The 19,059-nt window shown below is 36.0% G+C and overlaps 1 protein-coding gene across 1 annotated transcript in view; it reads right to left on the minus strand.

Annotated features, from left to right (window-relative positions):
* Positions 1–885: 885 nt before the first annotated feature.
* Positions 886–19,059, minus strand: part of LOC122530824 (synaptogenesis protein syg-2) — a 53,348-nt gene continuing 35,174 nt past the window's right edge. Inside the window, exons 5-9 of the mRNA XM_043658157.1 lie at positions 15,342–15,545; positions 14,323–14,474; positions 13,514–13,658; positions 6,067–6,197; positions 886–1,080 (exon numbers count right to left, since the gene is read on the minus strand). Of these exons, the coding sequence (XP_043514092.1) occupies positions 886–1,080; positions 6,067–6,197; positions 13,514–13,658; positions 14,323–14,474; positions 15,342–15,545 (827 nt within the window). The remainder of the gene's footprint in view (positions 1,081–6,066; positions 6,198–13,513; positions 13,659–14,322; positions 14,475–15,341; positions 15,546–19,059) is intronic.

The raw sequence follows: 19,059 nt of genomic DNA on the forward strand, positions 1-19,059 counted from the left end.
TTTTAATGAAACGAAAGTTGCCAACGAATGTTGTTCTCGGTAAGATTTTGAAAAATTGAAACTTCTTTCAACGGTCTTTCGTTATCGCCGCTTTTTCTCTGCCTCTTTACGAGACGCCATCCGGAAGACCGAACAGTGAAACGCTTCTACGGAGCTTCTACATTTCCATAAACTTACTCTTCAAGTTAAAATTAACATACTGTTACACAATATATTCTGCATATTTACATAGAAACTCTGCATATTTTCGTCTCGTTAATCGTCCATCAATAAAATTGGACTAATTATACGATTTCCGACTATGCCATCACACATTAATATTCCATGGACGTTGGGTACTCAATAATTCCGTAAATCGACATTACCATGATTGGTAAATGTTGTATCGTTCGTGAACAATATATTTTCTAACATTGTCGAATCCTCTGGCGGAACTACGCTACTATAGTTTTCGTCCTCGACACAAATTATCGTAAAATATCCCCTTAATCATTAGCTTGAGGACCAATGTGACTTAATACTCTTTTACTTGCAATTTAATATTCTTTCTGTCTATGATGAGAGAAATATATGGTCCAATTAAAAAACAAAAAAGGAAAATAAAGACGACCTTGAAAATTTTGAAACTCCCCAGCACACAAAAAAAAAATTGACACGCTATATTTTGTCTCCCTTAAAACTATACAACTTTTCCATTGGATGCGTAGTTTAAAAGTTGTTTTAAAAAGCTGTGAAAGTTACGTGGATCACTCTATATGTACGTTGTATATATTATGTATAGTACACGTTACAATACCATCGATCGAATTAGATTACAAATTCCATGCAATATTTCGATCTTGGACGAGCAAGATGTAATATCTCTGGCCACGTGCCTTACAATAGCTAAAACCACCAAGATGAATAGCCAATATACTCACATTTGATGTCCAAATTCAGCGGATTGCTCTCTCCGTCGCCTTCTTGATTGCTACCGATACACGTGTAAATCCCAGCTCTGCTTCGAGTCACGCTTTGCAATACTAAGCTCTGATTACTGATTATAGTACCCGTCGCTGGGTTGTGATACAATGGATTGCCCTGTGGAAATAAAATGTCGTGATGACTATATAATATATATTTTTCTATATTGTATAGTTAATATATTTTAATATATTTTTCTATATTGTATATTTAATATATTTTTAATATATTTTTCTATATTGTTTATATATATATATATTTATATTTGTATATATTGTATTATATTATATTATATATATTTATAAATATTTATGTTTATATATAATATATATAGATATAAATATATAAATATAGATAATATATAGATATAAATATATAAATATAGATAATATGTAGATATAAATATATAAATATAGATATAAATGTATAATACATCAATATGTATGAAAATTGATATATATATAAAAATATGAACACATAATTTTTTGACGATGAATCGTTGAGATTGCTCTTATTGTAGCATTCTAATTGCTAACTTATGGATAACCTTTTCCTTATTCTTCTCTGAAGTTTTATCATATTTACATCAGACACATGTGTGCGAGACTTATCACATTTTTGCACCGTAAAATCTTCGTATGCATTTGTCCAGCTCAATTCAAGAGAGGGCGCAAGGTAATTTCGAAGCGTTCTTGATGATAAATGGTCTCATAGACTTGATACGCGACTTGTCGATCGATAGCAATCGTTTCGTGGATAAATTTTTTTCTCGACGAAAGAAAAGGAAAAAAGAAAATTAAAAATCGCACGAATAAAGGAAGAAAAGTGGGAAAAGAAACCAGGCGAAGAATGCTGACAGATTTTCAATTTCTCAACGATGCCAACGATGTCTTTTCTTCTTTGAACTTTTACCGAAATACAGAATTTCTATCGACGTCGTTCAGCGAAGATCTTTCGTTCTCGAGCGGAATGAAGAGTCGATGAAGACGGCAGATGTCACCCGTACAATCACATTATGATCCAGAGGAGCGCGAAGAAATATTTATGGAACTCGGTGCAATGTAGCGGAACAAAAGGAGCCTGCGTTCGTTTAAAATAAATCTTTACCCTGTCGATCGGACAGAGAGATCGTGATCGTTCCGCACGGAATTACTCCGGGTGACTTTTCTATCGGAGAGAATTTCGACTTTCTATCGAGAATATCGTTGGAACTTTGCGCCAGACGTTCAAAGTGAGAAAGTGGATCAAATTGTAGATTTTACGCAAGTTCTCGTTACGATATTTATTTGTTAAAGTCACCTTCCAATATAAATTTATATATATATATATATATATAATTTAAAATATAATTTAATAAAGTTTTATAATAAAAATAATTAAAAATGAAAATGAATTTTTTTAAAAATAAATAAATAAAATTTATTTTGTATCTTTTGTATCAGGGGTAATCAATTTATTTTAATAATTTTAATTATCTCGAAAATAAATGATCTAAATATATGTATATATTATTTTTTTGTAAAATAAAAAAATAAATATATATTTATAATAATATCTAGTTTTTTTCAAATAAATTTAATTTATATATAATAATAATTAATTAAATATTACTATTTAATTAATTTTATTATGTAAAAAATTTATGGGCTAAACTACAAATTTATTTATATAATGTTATAATTTTACTTTTTAAATTGTGATTTTAGTATTAATTATTAATAGAAAAAATTTTATAATTTATTAATTTAAAAAAAAATTATTACTATTATTATTATTAAATTTGTAAAATTATATATATATAATTATTAAAAAAAATTTTTTTTAATTTTTAAAAATAAGATATAATGATTAAATTAGTTGTACCTGACGAGACGTAATCAGTTCGGATTTTATATAAAGTAACTTTGCTCTGAAATTAAAATTAATTCTGAAGCCGATATTGAAATTCCTCCGAGCCGTGTTAATAAAAAAAGGAGTATCACCTTTTCTTGTCGGAATTATCCTTTGCACTTTGAAATTGTTCTACGATCATCTGCCGGATAGAGATAAGCAAAGTTACACATCTCGGGGCTTTAAAGTATTCTAGATGAAACGCAGTAATGCAAAATATGTACGATTCTCTTATTGGGGAGAAATGGAGCTATGGAAGGTAAAAAGCGCGTTAAAGAACAGGGGAGGAGAACATAAGAATAGCGTAAGAACTGTCAGAATACTGTTCGCTTTGGTAAAACGCAAACGGAATTAATAACGACGTTGTGTAAAACGGAGCGTGAAGGGGTAAAAAACCAAGGAATATTTACGTCCCTACCTCTTTCTTTTTCCCTCCTTTGTTCTTTCCTTTCGAGCGAGCATATTAACAAATGGGAGATTTTTCTGATTTTGCTGATGAGACGAATGAAACATCCACAGATCCACGTAACCAGTCGGTAATCCGCGGTAGTTTGAACGCGTCAATATCAAACAGATTAATATTGAATAGGATACCTGCTCGTTGGTGCAACTAATCATTAAACAAATCTCGCGCCGTGATTGCTACAGCTCGATAGCAATCACGTCTCACATCGTTGGTTCATCGGATCGATCACAAACAACAATAACAACATACTGACTTCGAGCAACCTTGATCATTTCATTCGTTCGCGGGAGTTGGAATAATTATCGACATTATATTTACGTGGTAGTGTCAATTTCGTCACGTACGAAATTTCGGTAAATAATGAATTAAATAATTTGATTAATTCAACAATTAAAGGATCGATCCTGTAATTTTGATATTGTCATTGTCATTCTTGTTTTTGTCACTACGATCAGTCATTCTTGTCAAATTTACTGATCGTTACCGGCGTAATCGTGTCGTGCGTGTCGAGCAACGAGTTATTGGATTAATTTCGTATGGTTTATTTCCACATTTGTGGAAATTTGCGTATTTGTAATTAATCAACGGAAATTTCTGTCTAAGCAAGATAATTAATGCAAAGTAGTAGATGGATAAATTATGGGTTATTAGTTGATGTATGCACAATGTTTATTTAGTTCACGGAGATTTATATTTGTAATTAGTTAAGGTAAGGTAGCGAGAGAGTTTGTATAGAGAGTTTGTACGTTCTACGCGTTATGCGTAACAAATTTGTGTAGTAAATTTTGCTTTGAAACGAAAGCCACGGCCACGTTTCTGTTTCTGTTGATTCTCCCATTTTACTCGAATAGAATAATTGGCGAGTAAAGTACTAATGACACTCGTTAGTTCCAAACGCGCAATTACTCGTGATATTAATTAACAAAATAGCATCACTCAAGAAATAATTGAGAGCAGACTTGTTGTAATTTTGAAAGAATTTTGTTTAAGTTGTTATTATTATTATTCTATTCTTTCTATTAGTAATTGTTATCCTTTCTTTTTCAATTATTTTTTCGTTAGTAACTGTTGTTTCTTTCTTTGATCTATGTCACTGTTATCTCATAACACAATCATCGTTTCCCAATGCCAAAAATATTAATATAAACAAACAAATGGAAATATCTATCTATCTATTTAGAAAAAAATCGTATCAAAATATATTCTATGTACAAATCATTTCGACTTAAACGACAATTAAAATAAATAGATTGAGCTTCTGTTCAAATTGATATTAACTTTCGACAAGAATATCTTCCGTGATCTTTTAAGCACTTGTGTGAGGAACGAAAGTCAAGAGTCGGCTCGATCATTATACCGTTAAAATAATAAAATTGTACGATTGTTCGCAAAACTTTTACAATAACAGTTCTAACAGACAGTGCGTCGTTTCAAATATCCCGCCAAAAGACAGACTGGTGTCGCTTCTTGCATCCCGTATGATCTTGAAAGTTAGCGTGACGCGCGAAATTTCAAATGCTTCTCCCGCGGAAACTTGGTCTATTAATTTAAACCGAGAACACCTATTGCCTAGAGTAAACCTCAAAGAGAGAGAAATCGGCGCGCGACTCCTTCCTCTCTCCTTTTGCGCGAGCTTCCTGTTAACGATGATCCCCGTCAGACTTCATCCTATTTAAAGGAGACGCCTGGAGCGCTTAGGGTTACGTCAACGGTTCACGGAGGAGCTCTCGCCGATAAATTTCTTATCGATGCGGAACGTTGGCTATTAGTTCAAAGAACGCTTACACGCTGGTGCCCGGTCGGCCCGTATCAGCATGTAAATTTTAAACGGAAACTTCGCGTCACAGCTGCGCCACTCTCCGCCCCCTTATCACGTTTCTCGATTAAGCTTCAGCGGTTGCTTCTAAATTATCGATTCTGGAACTGCCGCGCTGGATTATCCAATTGTTGGCAAACGTTCTATCGTCTTTGCACTTCACATAAGTAAAAAAGATCGCGATCACGATTTTGTCGGGGGAATGAAACTGAAGTGAATTTAAGGTTATTTAATCGATTTGAAAATTAATTTCGGGGATCGAATCTCTTTGCTGCAATCGTGTGGTTGTCAGATTTTTCAATTTAAAAGAAATTAAAATATATATAATGTAATGTTTATACAAATATATAATATAATTTTTATATATATTATATAATATTTATAGAATATATTTTTTATATAGAATATAATATTTATATAAATATATAATATAATTTTTATATATAGTATAATATTTATATAAATATATAATATAATTTTTATATATGGTATAATATTTATATAATATAAATATATAATATAATTTTTATGTATAGTATAATATTTATATAATATAAATATATAATATACTTTTTATATATAATATAATATAAAATTATGTTATACAAATGTATAACATAATTTTTATATATTGTATAATATTTATATAATATAAATATACTTATATAATATAATATACTTTTTATTATATATAATATAATATTTATGTAAATATATAATATAATTTTTATATATAGATATATTATGCAAATATATAATATAATTTTTAATTTTATAATATATATAATATATTATTATAAAAAATTTTTGGTCACTTTAAGAAAGAATCTCTCACCCCTTAAAAAAAAAGGAGGTCGTCAATTTAATGGACGATATAAATCTAACATCTAAGTAAACCAGAAGATGCGATTGCGGTTTGGTTTGAACTTACGTTGTGTCGCCAGGAGACCTTGTAGACCCACGGATTCGACTTGATGTTGCACTCGAAATAAACGTCGATACCCTCGCGGATTGCGCTCAAGTTGAGATTACTCCCGAGCTCGAGCATAACCACCGGCTCGTCTGAAAGTTTCAACCGCGTCGTTGTGTAAGAAATCGGTAACGGTGTTTTGCTACAGGAGAACTGCACCCAACGCGCGAGCGCGTTTTGCGCTTTGGGCGCGGTGCAAGTAAGTACGTAGTTGGAGTGATAGATAAGAAGGTAGGAGAAGGGAGAGGGAGAGGAAGCGATTGTTTTGTTTGCGCGTGGAGTTTGGCGAGTTGGATTATAAATAAGTGAAAATGATTCGTGGTTAAGGATATGGTCGATGTTAGAGACTCATGATGGGCGCATAAATCATTAGGAAGGAAATATTATTATTGTATTATTTTTGTAGAAAAAGTACCTTCAATTAAAATGTTTGGCCAAGAGCCAAATGTGGCGTTGAATTCTATATACAGGGTGGGCCGAAAGTTTCCTCTCGCCTATTTTTTTTATTAACGAAATGTCAATATATCAGGAAAAACCTAATTTCATGAATTTTAAATTAAATTTAAGTTCGAACATTTGATCTTTTCATTATGTTTTAAAAATTCTTTCTTCCAAATGTTGACCGCCAGAGGGTAAAGAAATTTAAAAAGAGTATATAATAAGGAAATTACGAATTTATTTTTAGTAGGAAGTGATTTTTGGCTCGCCCTGTATAATGTAATAAATATGAGAAAATGGGGATTGTAATCTGTAATGAGAATATTCTAATAACAGTACATTAATAAAAATTATCCTAATTTTTGTAAACGAAAGTAATCTAATTAATAAAGACACTTGAATAAAAGTATTATAAAAATGATTCATGGATTGCAATATTAAAAGCCTTAGTTGTAAGAATTGCGATCGTCAATCGTATACATTATCACGAGGAAACGTTTTTAGTATTATTAATTCACGAAATCAACGAAATGGAATATGTTTTCCCTCAAGTTGATGGGTACTTTATTAGTCAGTGTCTGGCATGGTTTATAAGATAAACAACTATTACACACGCTTATATAATAAACCGTGTTTATAGAGCAAACAGCGATTACTGTTCGCGATTTTGAACACAAGCAAGTTAAATTTCCACTTGCGTCTAATGCAATATTGCTCGCTCTGACAACAATCAATTTTCCTTGTTAATCCTTCCCCGGCTTCAACCTTCGGGCGATCTCTTGGTGATCAGAAAGCTAAATCAAACTGGACCGATGTTTCCCTGCTTCATCGCACAATGTTTTCTCAACAACAGCACACTTCTCGGTGGATGTTCCTCTGCCATCGATACGTCGATACTTTCTCGACAAGGTACAAGTTCATAGTTATTTGCAAGTTAATGACAATCTCTGTTGGAAAAGAAATTTTACAAAGTCGCAAGCTACGAGTTACAAATACAGATTAAATTTATATTAATTTACAAAGTTGTAAAATTAGAAAAGAAAAATTCACCATCACTGGTATTGTTAAGGGAAAAAGAAATTTTACACACTGGTGAAATTTTACAAGTCACTATGTTACGAATTACGAGTAAAGATCAAATTTTACTAATTTGTAAACACAATCACCAGTATTGTTAATATTTCCACTGAAGAAGAAATTTTATACATCAGTGAAATTTTGTGCACGAGTCACTATGTTACGAATCGCAAGTATAAATGAAATTTTACTAATTTACGAATTACGAGTAAAGATCAAATTTTACTAATTTGTAAAATTAGAAAGTTCATAATCACCAGTATTGTTAATATTTCCATTGAAGAAAAAAATTTTATACATCAGTGAAATTTTGTGCACGAGTCACTATGTTACGAATCGCAAGTATAAATGAAATTTTACTAATTTACGAATTACGAGTAAAGATCAAATTTTACTAATTTGTAAAATTAGAAAGTTCATAATCACCAGTATTGTTAATATTTCCATTGAAGAAGAAATTCTACACATCAGTGAAATTTTGTGCACAAGTCACTAAAGATCAAATTTTAATTTTACTAATTTGTAAAATTAGAAAGTTCATAATCACCAGTATTATTAATATTTCCATTGAAGAAAAAAATTTTATACATCAGTGAAATTTTGTGCACGAGTCACCATGTTACGAATCGCAAGTAAATGAAATTTACTTAGTTGGTAAATGAAATTTTACTAACTTACAAATTCGCAAAATTAAAAAAAGAAAAGTAATATTGTTACGTTGTTAATATTGTTACGCAAAAATGTCCAAATAACCTAAATTTTGGTTGTCAAAAATGGCAAACGAAACGTTCACACGTTTACATCTCCGTGGTTGTGTTTTCCTTCATCTATTTTTTTCTCTTTCATTTACCTACCGAAATCCATCGTCGTGCCTTTTCTCTCCTCTTTTCCCATCGATAATCACTCTTTTCCTATTTCGATAATTTCATCGAGCAGAACAGGAAACACGGCGACGGTAGAAGTGAAGAAAAAAAATTCAGTCGTTATTGCAGGCACGAATCTCGCAGCGGAATTATCGGATTTGTTCGGTGGACTCGTATTACTCGAGTTCCGAGGTCGAGTGAAATCATAAGCAAGAAGGACCGGCTGGCGAACATCGTGAATCGATATCCGCGGCTGCTCTCTTTCACGGGATCTTTCTCACTCTCCCTTCATCCCTCCCCGTCCCTCTTACTTCTTATTCCCGTTCTTTTCTTCCCTTAACTTTGCTTTTTTCTTCGTTCGCTTGTTCGCTCGTTGGCTCTTGCTTTTCGTGTTTCAACGACGGAGGGATGATATCGAACGAGAAACGGCCACGAGGGAGCAACGGATTTCTTGCTAATAGCGGCAGAGCGAGAGATGGAGCGTGAAGCCAATAGGCGGTCTCGACTCGACAGGATCCCGGCGGATAAATAAGTTCTCCAAACCCCCTCTCTCGCGCCAACGATGCACGCGGCTTTTAATTTCGATAGGCGAGCGCCGTTTTCGACGGCCTTTGAGACGACGCTGAAACTCCAGTTCACGGAGCGTGCTCGGAGGGTTGAGAAGGAAAATAAGGAAGCACGAGAGTTTCAGCCGAAGAATTATTAAAAATCTCGGGCAATTGTGCATAAAAGGGCACACCCCCCCCTTTTGATGAAATTTAAATCAGGATGAAAATTTCGAACAACTTTTTCCTATACATATGTATAACCACCGCTCGGACTTCGAGTTTTCGAGAGTTTTGCAAGAAACTATTCCTACTACTGTAATGAATATTGCCTGTAGCTTCGTGTCTGCGGCAGCGCCGATTGTTTATGGTTTCTATAGATAGATCGAGGTGGCAATGGACGCGTATAACGGGTGTATTTAAGGGGTCAGGACAGTCTGAAATTTCCAAAAAATCGATTTTTTTTTTTTGTTCTGTTTTAAACAGTAGTCTTGAAGTCTTAGAAATAAGATACAAAAGGTCCTAGCCTTTAAAACGACTTATTTTGGGGTATAATAATAAATACAGAATAATTGAATTTGTATCACTGTTTAAGCAGTATTATAAAGTGTAAGTCGTGTGATTCAAATATTACTTTTTTGTGAATCGAATATTAGGGGACTTGGATTCAATTTAGTTGCGAATTGTAAGAATTGTGAGCCGCGATATATATATATATATATATATAAGTAAAAAAAGTAAGTAAAGGATACATGTGAAAAATGACATTCTGAAACTTTAAACGCGTTTCTCTTGAAACTAGGTTTTTAGAAACGGTGTGCAAGATATCTCGGAATCTAACCAACCGATTACCGTGAAACTTGATGCGTATCTTCAGCGTAACATTTACTAGGGGTCGACGATCAAACATTTTTTAATTTTTAACAATTTCGAAAAACATAAACAAAAAAACGTAGAAACTTTTGGCATAAATTCGATACATCAAAAACACATAGCTGTCAGTTTCATAATTTTCACAAAAATGAAAAAGTTGGCTCGTCAATCCCTAGAGAATATTGTTTACTTTTGAATTTTTTTTCCTTTTTGTTGCAACTAATCCTGTTTGGCTGGAATCATGCACACCGATAGGCAATGTGAAAAAAAAGTTATGAAAAAAAGGATGCCGTTAAAAAGTTAAATAAGAGCCCTCTTTTTTCTCTTTTAATGTTGCTTTTATAGTCAATCAAATATATAGTTTTTTTTTTACTAGCTCTCCAAAGTATACGTAATTTTTAGACCCGTCACACTGTTTTGCCCCCCTTAAGTAAGATTCGAGTTAAGTTTTTTATTTATAAAAACCATAAACGACTCAACGCTTACACACACGCTGCCACAAACACGTACAATTGTAGTAGTAGCAACAGTTTTTCGCAAATATCTCGGAAACTAAGTCCGAGCGGCGGTTAAATTTCATCAAAATCGGTGAGGTGTACCCTGTTCCCCGCAATTACCAAAATCTCGTTTTTCTTTTCATCGTCGCGCGATGCGTTCAACGTTGAATTTTAGTAATGATTTCCACCGACTCGAGCGATATATATTCGATTCGTTTTTCCGTTTGAACAACCCTGCCGATCGACAGATCTCCAGAAAATTCCGTAAATCCCGAGTCACCGTGGTTTAATTAAATCTCGTGTTTGCCACGATTTTCTGAGAAGCGAAATGATTTTTTCCCCTCCCTCCTATTAAAATTCGATTTGCGAGTTCTCTGTTTTTCATTCAGCTCTCCCCGCGACGAGGGAAAATTAAAAATATTCGCCGAATCGGTGGATGTTAATATTTACCTCCGTCGAATCTCATTCCGGGAAGATCTCGCGGATTGTTCGTTGTTCGAATATTATTCGCAGATCGAACGGTAGAAGAGGAAGGGAATAAATGGCCGGGAGGATGGTACATTGGAAATATTCTTTTAAATATTTGGCATCGGTGTGCTTCTGGTCGGAGCGTTTGCGTATAGTTTATAGTGTGTTCTGGTTGGCTGCCAAGAAGCTTGTTCCACTGTAAGATTGCACATCGGGGAAATAGCGTGCTGTCGTCAGGTTCTTAAGTGGCGAGGGTGTTAGTGGAGCGGAAATTTACAGAAGGATGACTATTCGATGCAGAGCAGGGCTGTACGAGCGAAAGAAACGTTTAAAAAGAAAAAAAAAGAAAGAGAGAGAGAGAGAGAGAGAAACGGAAGAACCGACGAGTGCGAGGAAGTGCATCGATCGTGCCAATCTCGCTGCTTAAGATTCGGGGCACTTTTTCGGTGGGCACCGTGGATAGTGAAACAATGGCATTGTCGTCAGTGAGAATGACGAGAAGACTCTCCGAAAGTCCTGCAGATATTCCATCTGCTACTTTTTTTTTTTTTACAAGAAAAAGCGTCGTCTGTTTACTCGGAGGGAAAAATTTGAACGACCGAAGTTCGAAATTTCAATTCTCGAATTTCTAAATCTGAATACTGGCAGTTTTCGAGATTTCTCAATTATCTCTCATAAGAGAGTTTCAATTTTCGATCACCGAAATCACAGACGTCGTTGAAGTCGTTCCATTGTGTTTTGACTACGCGCAACAACGAATCAAATTTTTCCCATTTCTCGACCATGAAACGCACACACACGCAGTCTCCTCTGCCATCAGTTTCCTAAAGTTATAATAATTTTCAAAGGACCTCACGTTTCCCTATCGTGCTACTCTGCTTGCATACTGCTCACGGATTCGAGTTCCCTGGACTGAGGTCGAGGTCGAACTTTCCGCCTGCGGTGGTTCGCGAAGCCTCGAAAGAATTAATTAAAATTTTTAATTAATCCGAATAAATCCCCGTATTGGGGGAAAGTTGAGCGGAGAAATGGATGCCTGCGACGACGCGTCGGCCATGGAGACAAACTTCGGGAAAGGCATGCCCTGTCGATTACGCGAATTAAATCGCGATTCGACGTGGCGACGCGATAAATCGTTCATCGATCGTATTTCATTTTTATTGGACATCGGTGCACGGCCGTCCGTCAAGACAATCGCGAGAGAACCGAGAGAGAAAGAGAGAGAGAGAGAGAGAGAGAGAGAGAGAGAGCACTTCCAAATTTTTCACCGTCAGGCAAACCAATCAGACAGATTTCCAAGCCTGCTCCTGGTCTGGAATCCTTTTAGCCGCGCGCGCAATCTCGACAGCGTTGACAAATTTCCCTCGTCTCTTCCTTTCGTTTCGTTCCTACACGAGACTTCCTCTCTCAATCAACGCTCGCTTCTTTTTTTCCACTTTGGTTTCGTTGCATTTGCCACTGCTGTGATGTAGATCTCTCTGGCGTCTTGAAAGATCGTGATTAGTCTTCGTTTGTAACTATAGCGTTGCTTTATGTCGTTACAGTCTGAATGTGAACTGCTTCGTAGCGATTGACGTATCGTCATCTTACAACCAAGATTGAAAAACTTTCGCGATAGTGAATTTGGCTCTTTTTGGTTCCTCGTTTTATGCAATTTCAACTTTCGTCATGCGAAACGCAGCACCCTTACAAGGGGATTTTATTTGCATCGTAGTCAAACAGAAAATAATCCAAAAACAACCGTGGCACGCGTCTATAAAAACTATACTGCTCACAAAAATTGGGGGGCGGGGTATTACAAAATGAACATGAAGCGATAAAAAAAAAAGAAGCATTTGATATTTTTTTTATTAAACAAGAATATTAGACATTTGACTTGTCGTTTTCTTTTCTTTTTTATCATATTCATTTTGAAATATCCCATAATCTTTGTGAGCAGTATAGTTGCAACTAAAATATTCTCATTATTTTCTTGTTTTCTATGTCACAAAGAAAGACCACTTGTCGCGTAAGAAGATATCGTCATCGTTATTCCCCCTCCTCCTGAAATTTCAGTGAAAACTATACTCACGATGCATAAAATGCAACGCACATTCTTATCCCTTTAAAAGGGGGATTCTATTTGCATCGTATTCAAACAGAAAACAACCCGTTTCAAACTCAAGCACACGTCTATAAAAACTATACTGCTCACAAAAATTGGGGACTATTTTAAAATGAACATGAAGCGATAAAAAAAAGGAAGCATTTGATTCCTTTTTATTAAACATCAGACATTCGACTTGTTTGCTTTTCTGATGTTTCTGTTTAATAGAAAAAAAAAATCAAATGCTTATATTCCTCACACTCATTTTGAAATATCCCCTAATTTTTGTGAGCAGTATAGTTTTTATAGACGCTACGGTTGATTTTTGGATTTCAAACGGGTTGTTTGCAATACGATGCAAATAAAATTCTAAGGGGATAAAGAAAGGGTGTTGCATTTCGCATGACGAAATTATAGTTACAACCAAAGTATTCTCGTCACATTTTGTTTTCTACGTCACAAAAAGAGATCACTTAAGAAGTCGCAGGAGGGCAGATGATATAGTCACCTCCTGCCCCTTCAAAATCGTCCGTATGAAATTTCAGTGAAAACTGTACTCACGATGTATGTCGAGTTTCCATCCGTCTTCCATCTCGGAATCCGGGATATCCGGGACGCTGCCGTGGCAGGAGAGGAACTTGCCGGCGTCCTCGATACTCGGCACAAACGTGAGAACGCTGGTGGTGACGTTGGTGTCGGGGCTCATCTGCGGGATAGACTTTCATGAATTTAAAACAGTTTACCGAAACCGGTCCGCCTGATCTGGCCGCGCTATATATCCACGCTAGAAAAAACAAACGCTGGCCACACGGCTGGATTCACGGCGAGTCGACGCTGACGTCGAACCTCAGGGGTGAACGAGAGACCACGGAAAGGAGAGTGACAGAGAAACAGAGAGTGTGTTCGTGTTAGATAGAGAGAGACAGCGAGAGAGAGAGAGAGAGAGAGAGAGAAGAGGCTAGAGACTTAGCGTGATTGCTTTTCCGTGGTGAAATTGCGCGGCCGCTTGCAAAATATTGGCCACGGAACAGATCTCCGCAGAGCGAGAGAGATATATTACGACGTGGTTCTTCAACCACGGGAGATACATACAATCTTCTTTTTTTCGTACGGTAGCTTCGTAATTGAATCCCTCGGCCGAAAGTTTTTCGGCGATCTTCTCTCCCGTGCGAAAATGGTAGAATGGGAATTTTCCTCGAAGAGAAAGATAATGCGAGCTTTTCGAAAATCTCGCTCGAAAGATAAAAATGAACAAGACAGAGCAGAAATGTGTTGTATTTTGTGGCTTGTGTACTTTTCACCGCTGCTATTTCCTGAGTGTTTGCCTCGTGTCACTTCATTGCGCTACATGAGAAATCTGTTGGCCTTACCGTCTGTCTGGCATTCCTCAGTATCATACTTCCTTTCGACCACGTGATTTTCGGCGTCGGCCTTGCACCCACTACCTCGCAACTGATCTCGTACGTGGTGCCCGCGCTAAACGGCCGGTTCTCTCCTTGCATGCGGACCCACAGCGGCCTCACTGAAACACGCGCACCATCCATTAAGCCCTCTCTGCTCGAAAGAACTATCAATCGCAGGCAAGATCCCCCCCGACGCGTTTATGGAACCGTGCCCGAGTGTTTGAGTAATCATTTCAAACTGGTTCGAGCCGGTTAATGGATACCGTTTTGCGAAAGCTTCCACCGCTGTTGAACACGGTTTTAGCAGACCTCCCTCGTCGTTCAATTATTTGTTAAACATTTGCCTTCTGACGGAGAGCCAGGATCGAATCTCGGTTTTATTAAGAGCTGTTTAAACACGAGTCTCCTTCCTCTCTCTTTTTTTTTTTTTTGTTTTTTTGTTTTGAACCGGAGAACGGTTCTACCGACGAAATAAGCTTTCGCTCGAAACGGTGTTTGCTTTGGCGTAATAAGCGTTGCGGATTTTTCGTTCCTGTTTTCTATTTTCTGGGCTTAGATTTGTGTGGACACGACGTGTGTCCATAGATTTTGCGGTTCTTGTTTGAACTCTGTTCTCGGTACCACGAATAGCGTGTGTGTTATTGTACGTATATACTGACGCGAGTGTATTATTTAATTTTACTATAGATCGTAGTAACGTTTTTTAGATAGTAATATTTCATCGGATCGGCGAGTGGTTTCAGATTTAATCAATCGATTTGATTTTCTGTTCTCCGAAGCTAAAATTTTACCAAGAAATTATATCATTGGAAGATATTAATACAATTTAGAAGAGTAGAGGCAATTTTTTTCCTTTTATTGCTATAAAAATTGTCACACGTAATTCCGACATTTTTTCGTTTCATCCTTGCAATTATTTTTCGTTTCACAACGATCAATTTCTTCTCATTAGTGTCGAAAGCACTATGTAGCATTATTGTACTTACGGTTCATGTTGAGTGTAACAGAGCTGGATATTGGAGTGACCATGTTGTTGTTGGAAGCCTGACAGGTCAAAATGGCGCCGAGATGCTCGCGGCCCAACTTCTCTAATCGCAACACGTTCTGTACCCTCTTGGTACCAACGGTTTCGTAGGTGTCGTCCAGAAGAGCATTCTCCTGCCACCAAGTCACCCGTGGCTGTGGCCGACCTGTGTTCGAAAACGAAACAGAATGAACGACGTTCGCGAGCGGCACTTTCGTTTATGCCTCGCTTCACCTCGATAGATTCTCGTCGATTCCTCGTACACGTACAAGAGAAGAATTCAAGAGAAATTCCGCGCATTGTTTCGCTTCTTATCTTCCTCCTTCGTGTTTCTCTTAGTTTCCTCCCTTCTCTCTTTCGGGGAATTGACGTTTCGTTACGTTTCGCCCGCAGCTGTGGCTCGAAACGAATCAGTTTCCTGATACGCGCATGTTCCAGCGATCGATGTTACTTGGATACATAAAGGATGATAGGCGAAATTCGCGTAACGTGGTTCTCGGTAAAAAGAATTTTTACGGGATATTTCGTTATCTGCAAGATATTGTGAATCTCTCGTACGGAAGAACGAATTGGTAAAGAATTGTTCAGTAAGATTCGGAAACGTGATGTTCCGTCAGTTGCAGGGAACGACACAACAGTGTTTAGTAAGAAAAATCTTTATCATCGCTGTTTTTAATACTATCGACAAATCGTCCTATTCGAATGTGTATGCGTGATTTTGAAATTAAGTGCAGGGTGGGCCAAAAGTTTCTTCCTATCAATTTTTTTTTTTTAGTGGAACATGATATAATATATATTAAAATATAAAAGTATAATGTGTAATAATCTTATATAAATATATTATATTTGTGTAAGAATTAATTAATATAATAATAAATAATATTATATAAATATAATATATAATGATCAAAATATCAATATATATATATATATATATATATATATATATATATATATATATATATATATTCAAAATATAAGAAAAATAATAATAATACATTATATTTATATAAGAATTAATTAATATAATAATAAATAATATTATATAAATATAATATATAATGGTCAAAATATCAAAATATATATATTTAAAATATAAGAAAAATAATAATAATAATAATAATAGGAAATAATTTTGTGGTCCACCCTGTATTTTCACACCTGCGTTTACTTTCCTCTGAACGCGTCAACATGGAAAATTTCACGATTGACTTCTAGCTCTGTTGAGAATTACGAGCTTTGAATTTCGATGAAAGTTTCTTCAAATCCAACTGTCGATCATCCAAAGTTCCTTCATGAACTTACGACTTTTGCTGAACCAACGGTTCGTTTGCTGTTACTGCTCGTAACAGTTAAAAAAAATATATCGCTCTCCCCCACAAGGGAGAGTGATACAAATATTTAAAGGGGGAGATCAACAGTCGCGCGTTGAAAATAGGAATTTCAAATTTCTCGCGTCCGATATTTTCCCCGTGTTCGACCACGGATCACCGGATCTTCCATCGCACCTCTATGTATTTTACTTCCGTTTTTCGTTTTTTTCCTCCCCCTCCCTTCTTGTTTTTGTTTGGCGTTTGTTTACGCATGTTGGTCCAATCAAGCGATAGCGGAACGAACGGAATGGAAAAAGGCACGTGGGACACGGCCGCGAAGATGATTAAACGACGCGATGCGCGAAGAACGATACCGATGCAACGCTATCGACGTGTTTCCACGTCGGGTGAAAATATTTGCGTGAACTATTAGTGGGAAACGATGCGTTCCCAATGCGGTTTAATAACGTTCCGGTGAAACATTGTGCGCCAGGCTTGCGCTTCATAACGCATTCAATCTTTCGAGATTTGCTCGATTGGCCGGTGGATATTGGTGGTTCAACATTTTTTACGACTCACCGTGAGGATTTCGTTCGACGCAGTAATGACATTTCCATTATCGAACGTGAATAACGCCACTTGTCATTATTCGACGAGTTCTCTTTCGGCTAATGAAATTTGTTCTTCTTATAAACTCATGGACAATTCTCTTTTATAACAGCAATGAGATCGAGTAATTCGAATTTGACAGATCAAATGAAAGTTTATGAGTCAATTGATCATCTATTCGGCGTGTAATTGTAAAGTTACAAAAGAGAGATCGATAACTGTTAAGAAAGAAGTTTCAAATGTTCTTCTACGATCTCCAAAAAATTCAGCTTTAAAAGAAGTATTTTTTTTTTAATGAAAATCAAAAGCATCGACTAGTGTTACTACTAATTTCTTTTTAATCGAAATTTATTTAAAATTACACATTTACAAAATTTTCTTCTCACGTCGCAAAGTCAAAAGAATTTTCAGATTAACATTGGAAGAACAACAATCACAGTGTGATTTTTTTGAAGTTACGTAAATTCAGTTTCGTAACTTTTTAATAAAGGAGAGATCGACGACTATTAAGAAAGAAGTTTCAAATGTTTTCCCACGATCTCCAAAACAATTCAGCTTTAAAAGAAAACACATTCTGCAACTGTACTGAAAAGTCACCGATTTTTCAGTCCAAGTGGTAAAGTAATTTCCAATTTCTGATTTTCGTGTACTCGAGTACACGAGCGGTGTAGGATAAAGCCAGGGAAGGCTGAACGTAAAATGGTAATTTCACGGTGGAAAATGGCAGTCGACAAAATATTTTGCGGCGCGCCATAACATTTCACTGGCGAAATGGCAGCAGACACTTCGGGTTATGGCTCGGCAAGCTGCTCTGTTTGCAATCTCCTATAAATAAATACCTTCTCGCAAATAATAATAAACGCGAGGGAATTCCCGAGGAGCCACTGGGATGCGGTTTGCGGCACGTTTAACGTCGTCGACGTGTGAACGTCGTCCTGGCGTGCTAGGCACGCCTTTTGATGCACAGAACTGGTATGCACGTGGTCTGGTAAATTATCGGGCACGACGTGTGTGTTTTGATGTTAGAAAACGACTAACGAGCTGTTTGGTACAAACTGATATTCTGTAACGCTACACAATAAAATCGGGTCACCTTAATCTCGTTATTCTCGAAAGAAACGAAATGACTTGCTTCTGTAAATTTGTTCAAAAGTGAAATAAATTGTGTAAAGTAAATTTTTAATTCTAATAGTTAATTTACAATTAGAGAATAATATTTGTAACGTCACTGTTTTCCTACGTTTTCCTTCAATCTATGCAGTCGATCAGTGCACATCAATGTTAGAAAATTGACAAATTTTTCGAATTCACGAGCATATTCGGATTCGGGATATTCTGGCAAATCTCTCGCCGCGTATGTAGAACACTGCGTATAGAATTGTTAGTACAGTACATGATCGAGCCAAATTCATCACAGAGCTCCTTTCGTCGAAGAATATTCCTTTATCCGCGTAGTCTGGTTATCCATCTGAATTGAAAATATCTGGCTCCTGCTCAAATCACTTACGTACTCCCTGATTATCATATTACTCGAGTTGCGTTTGAAATTTTTCCAGAAACCCAAGACGTTTCAGAGGCAGTAGATAAGAATAACGAGGATGTAATAAATTACTTTTATTCATTTTTATTAACCTCTTGCCACGCACGTCGAGAACTTTGTGCCCCAAAATTGCAATATTTTCTCAGTTTCAAGTATATTTAAGTATAACACAGGCAAAACGAATAATAAATTTATTATATAAATCTCAATAATTCTTC

Source organism: Frieseomelitta varia, unplaced genomic scaffold (assembly GCF_011392965.1).
Source record: "Frieseomelitta varia isolate USP_RPSP 00005682 unplaced genomic scaffold, Fvar_1.2 scaffold_357, whole genome shotgun sequence".
NCBI classification, from domain to species: domain Eukaryota; kingdom Metazoa; phylum Arthropoda; class Insecta; order Hymenoptera; family Apidae; genus Frieseomelitta; species Frieseomelitta varia.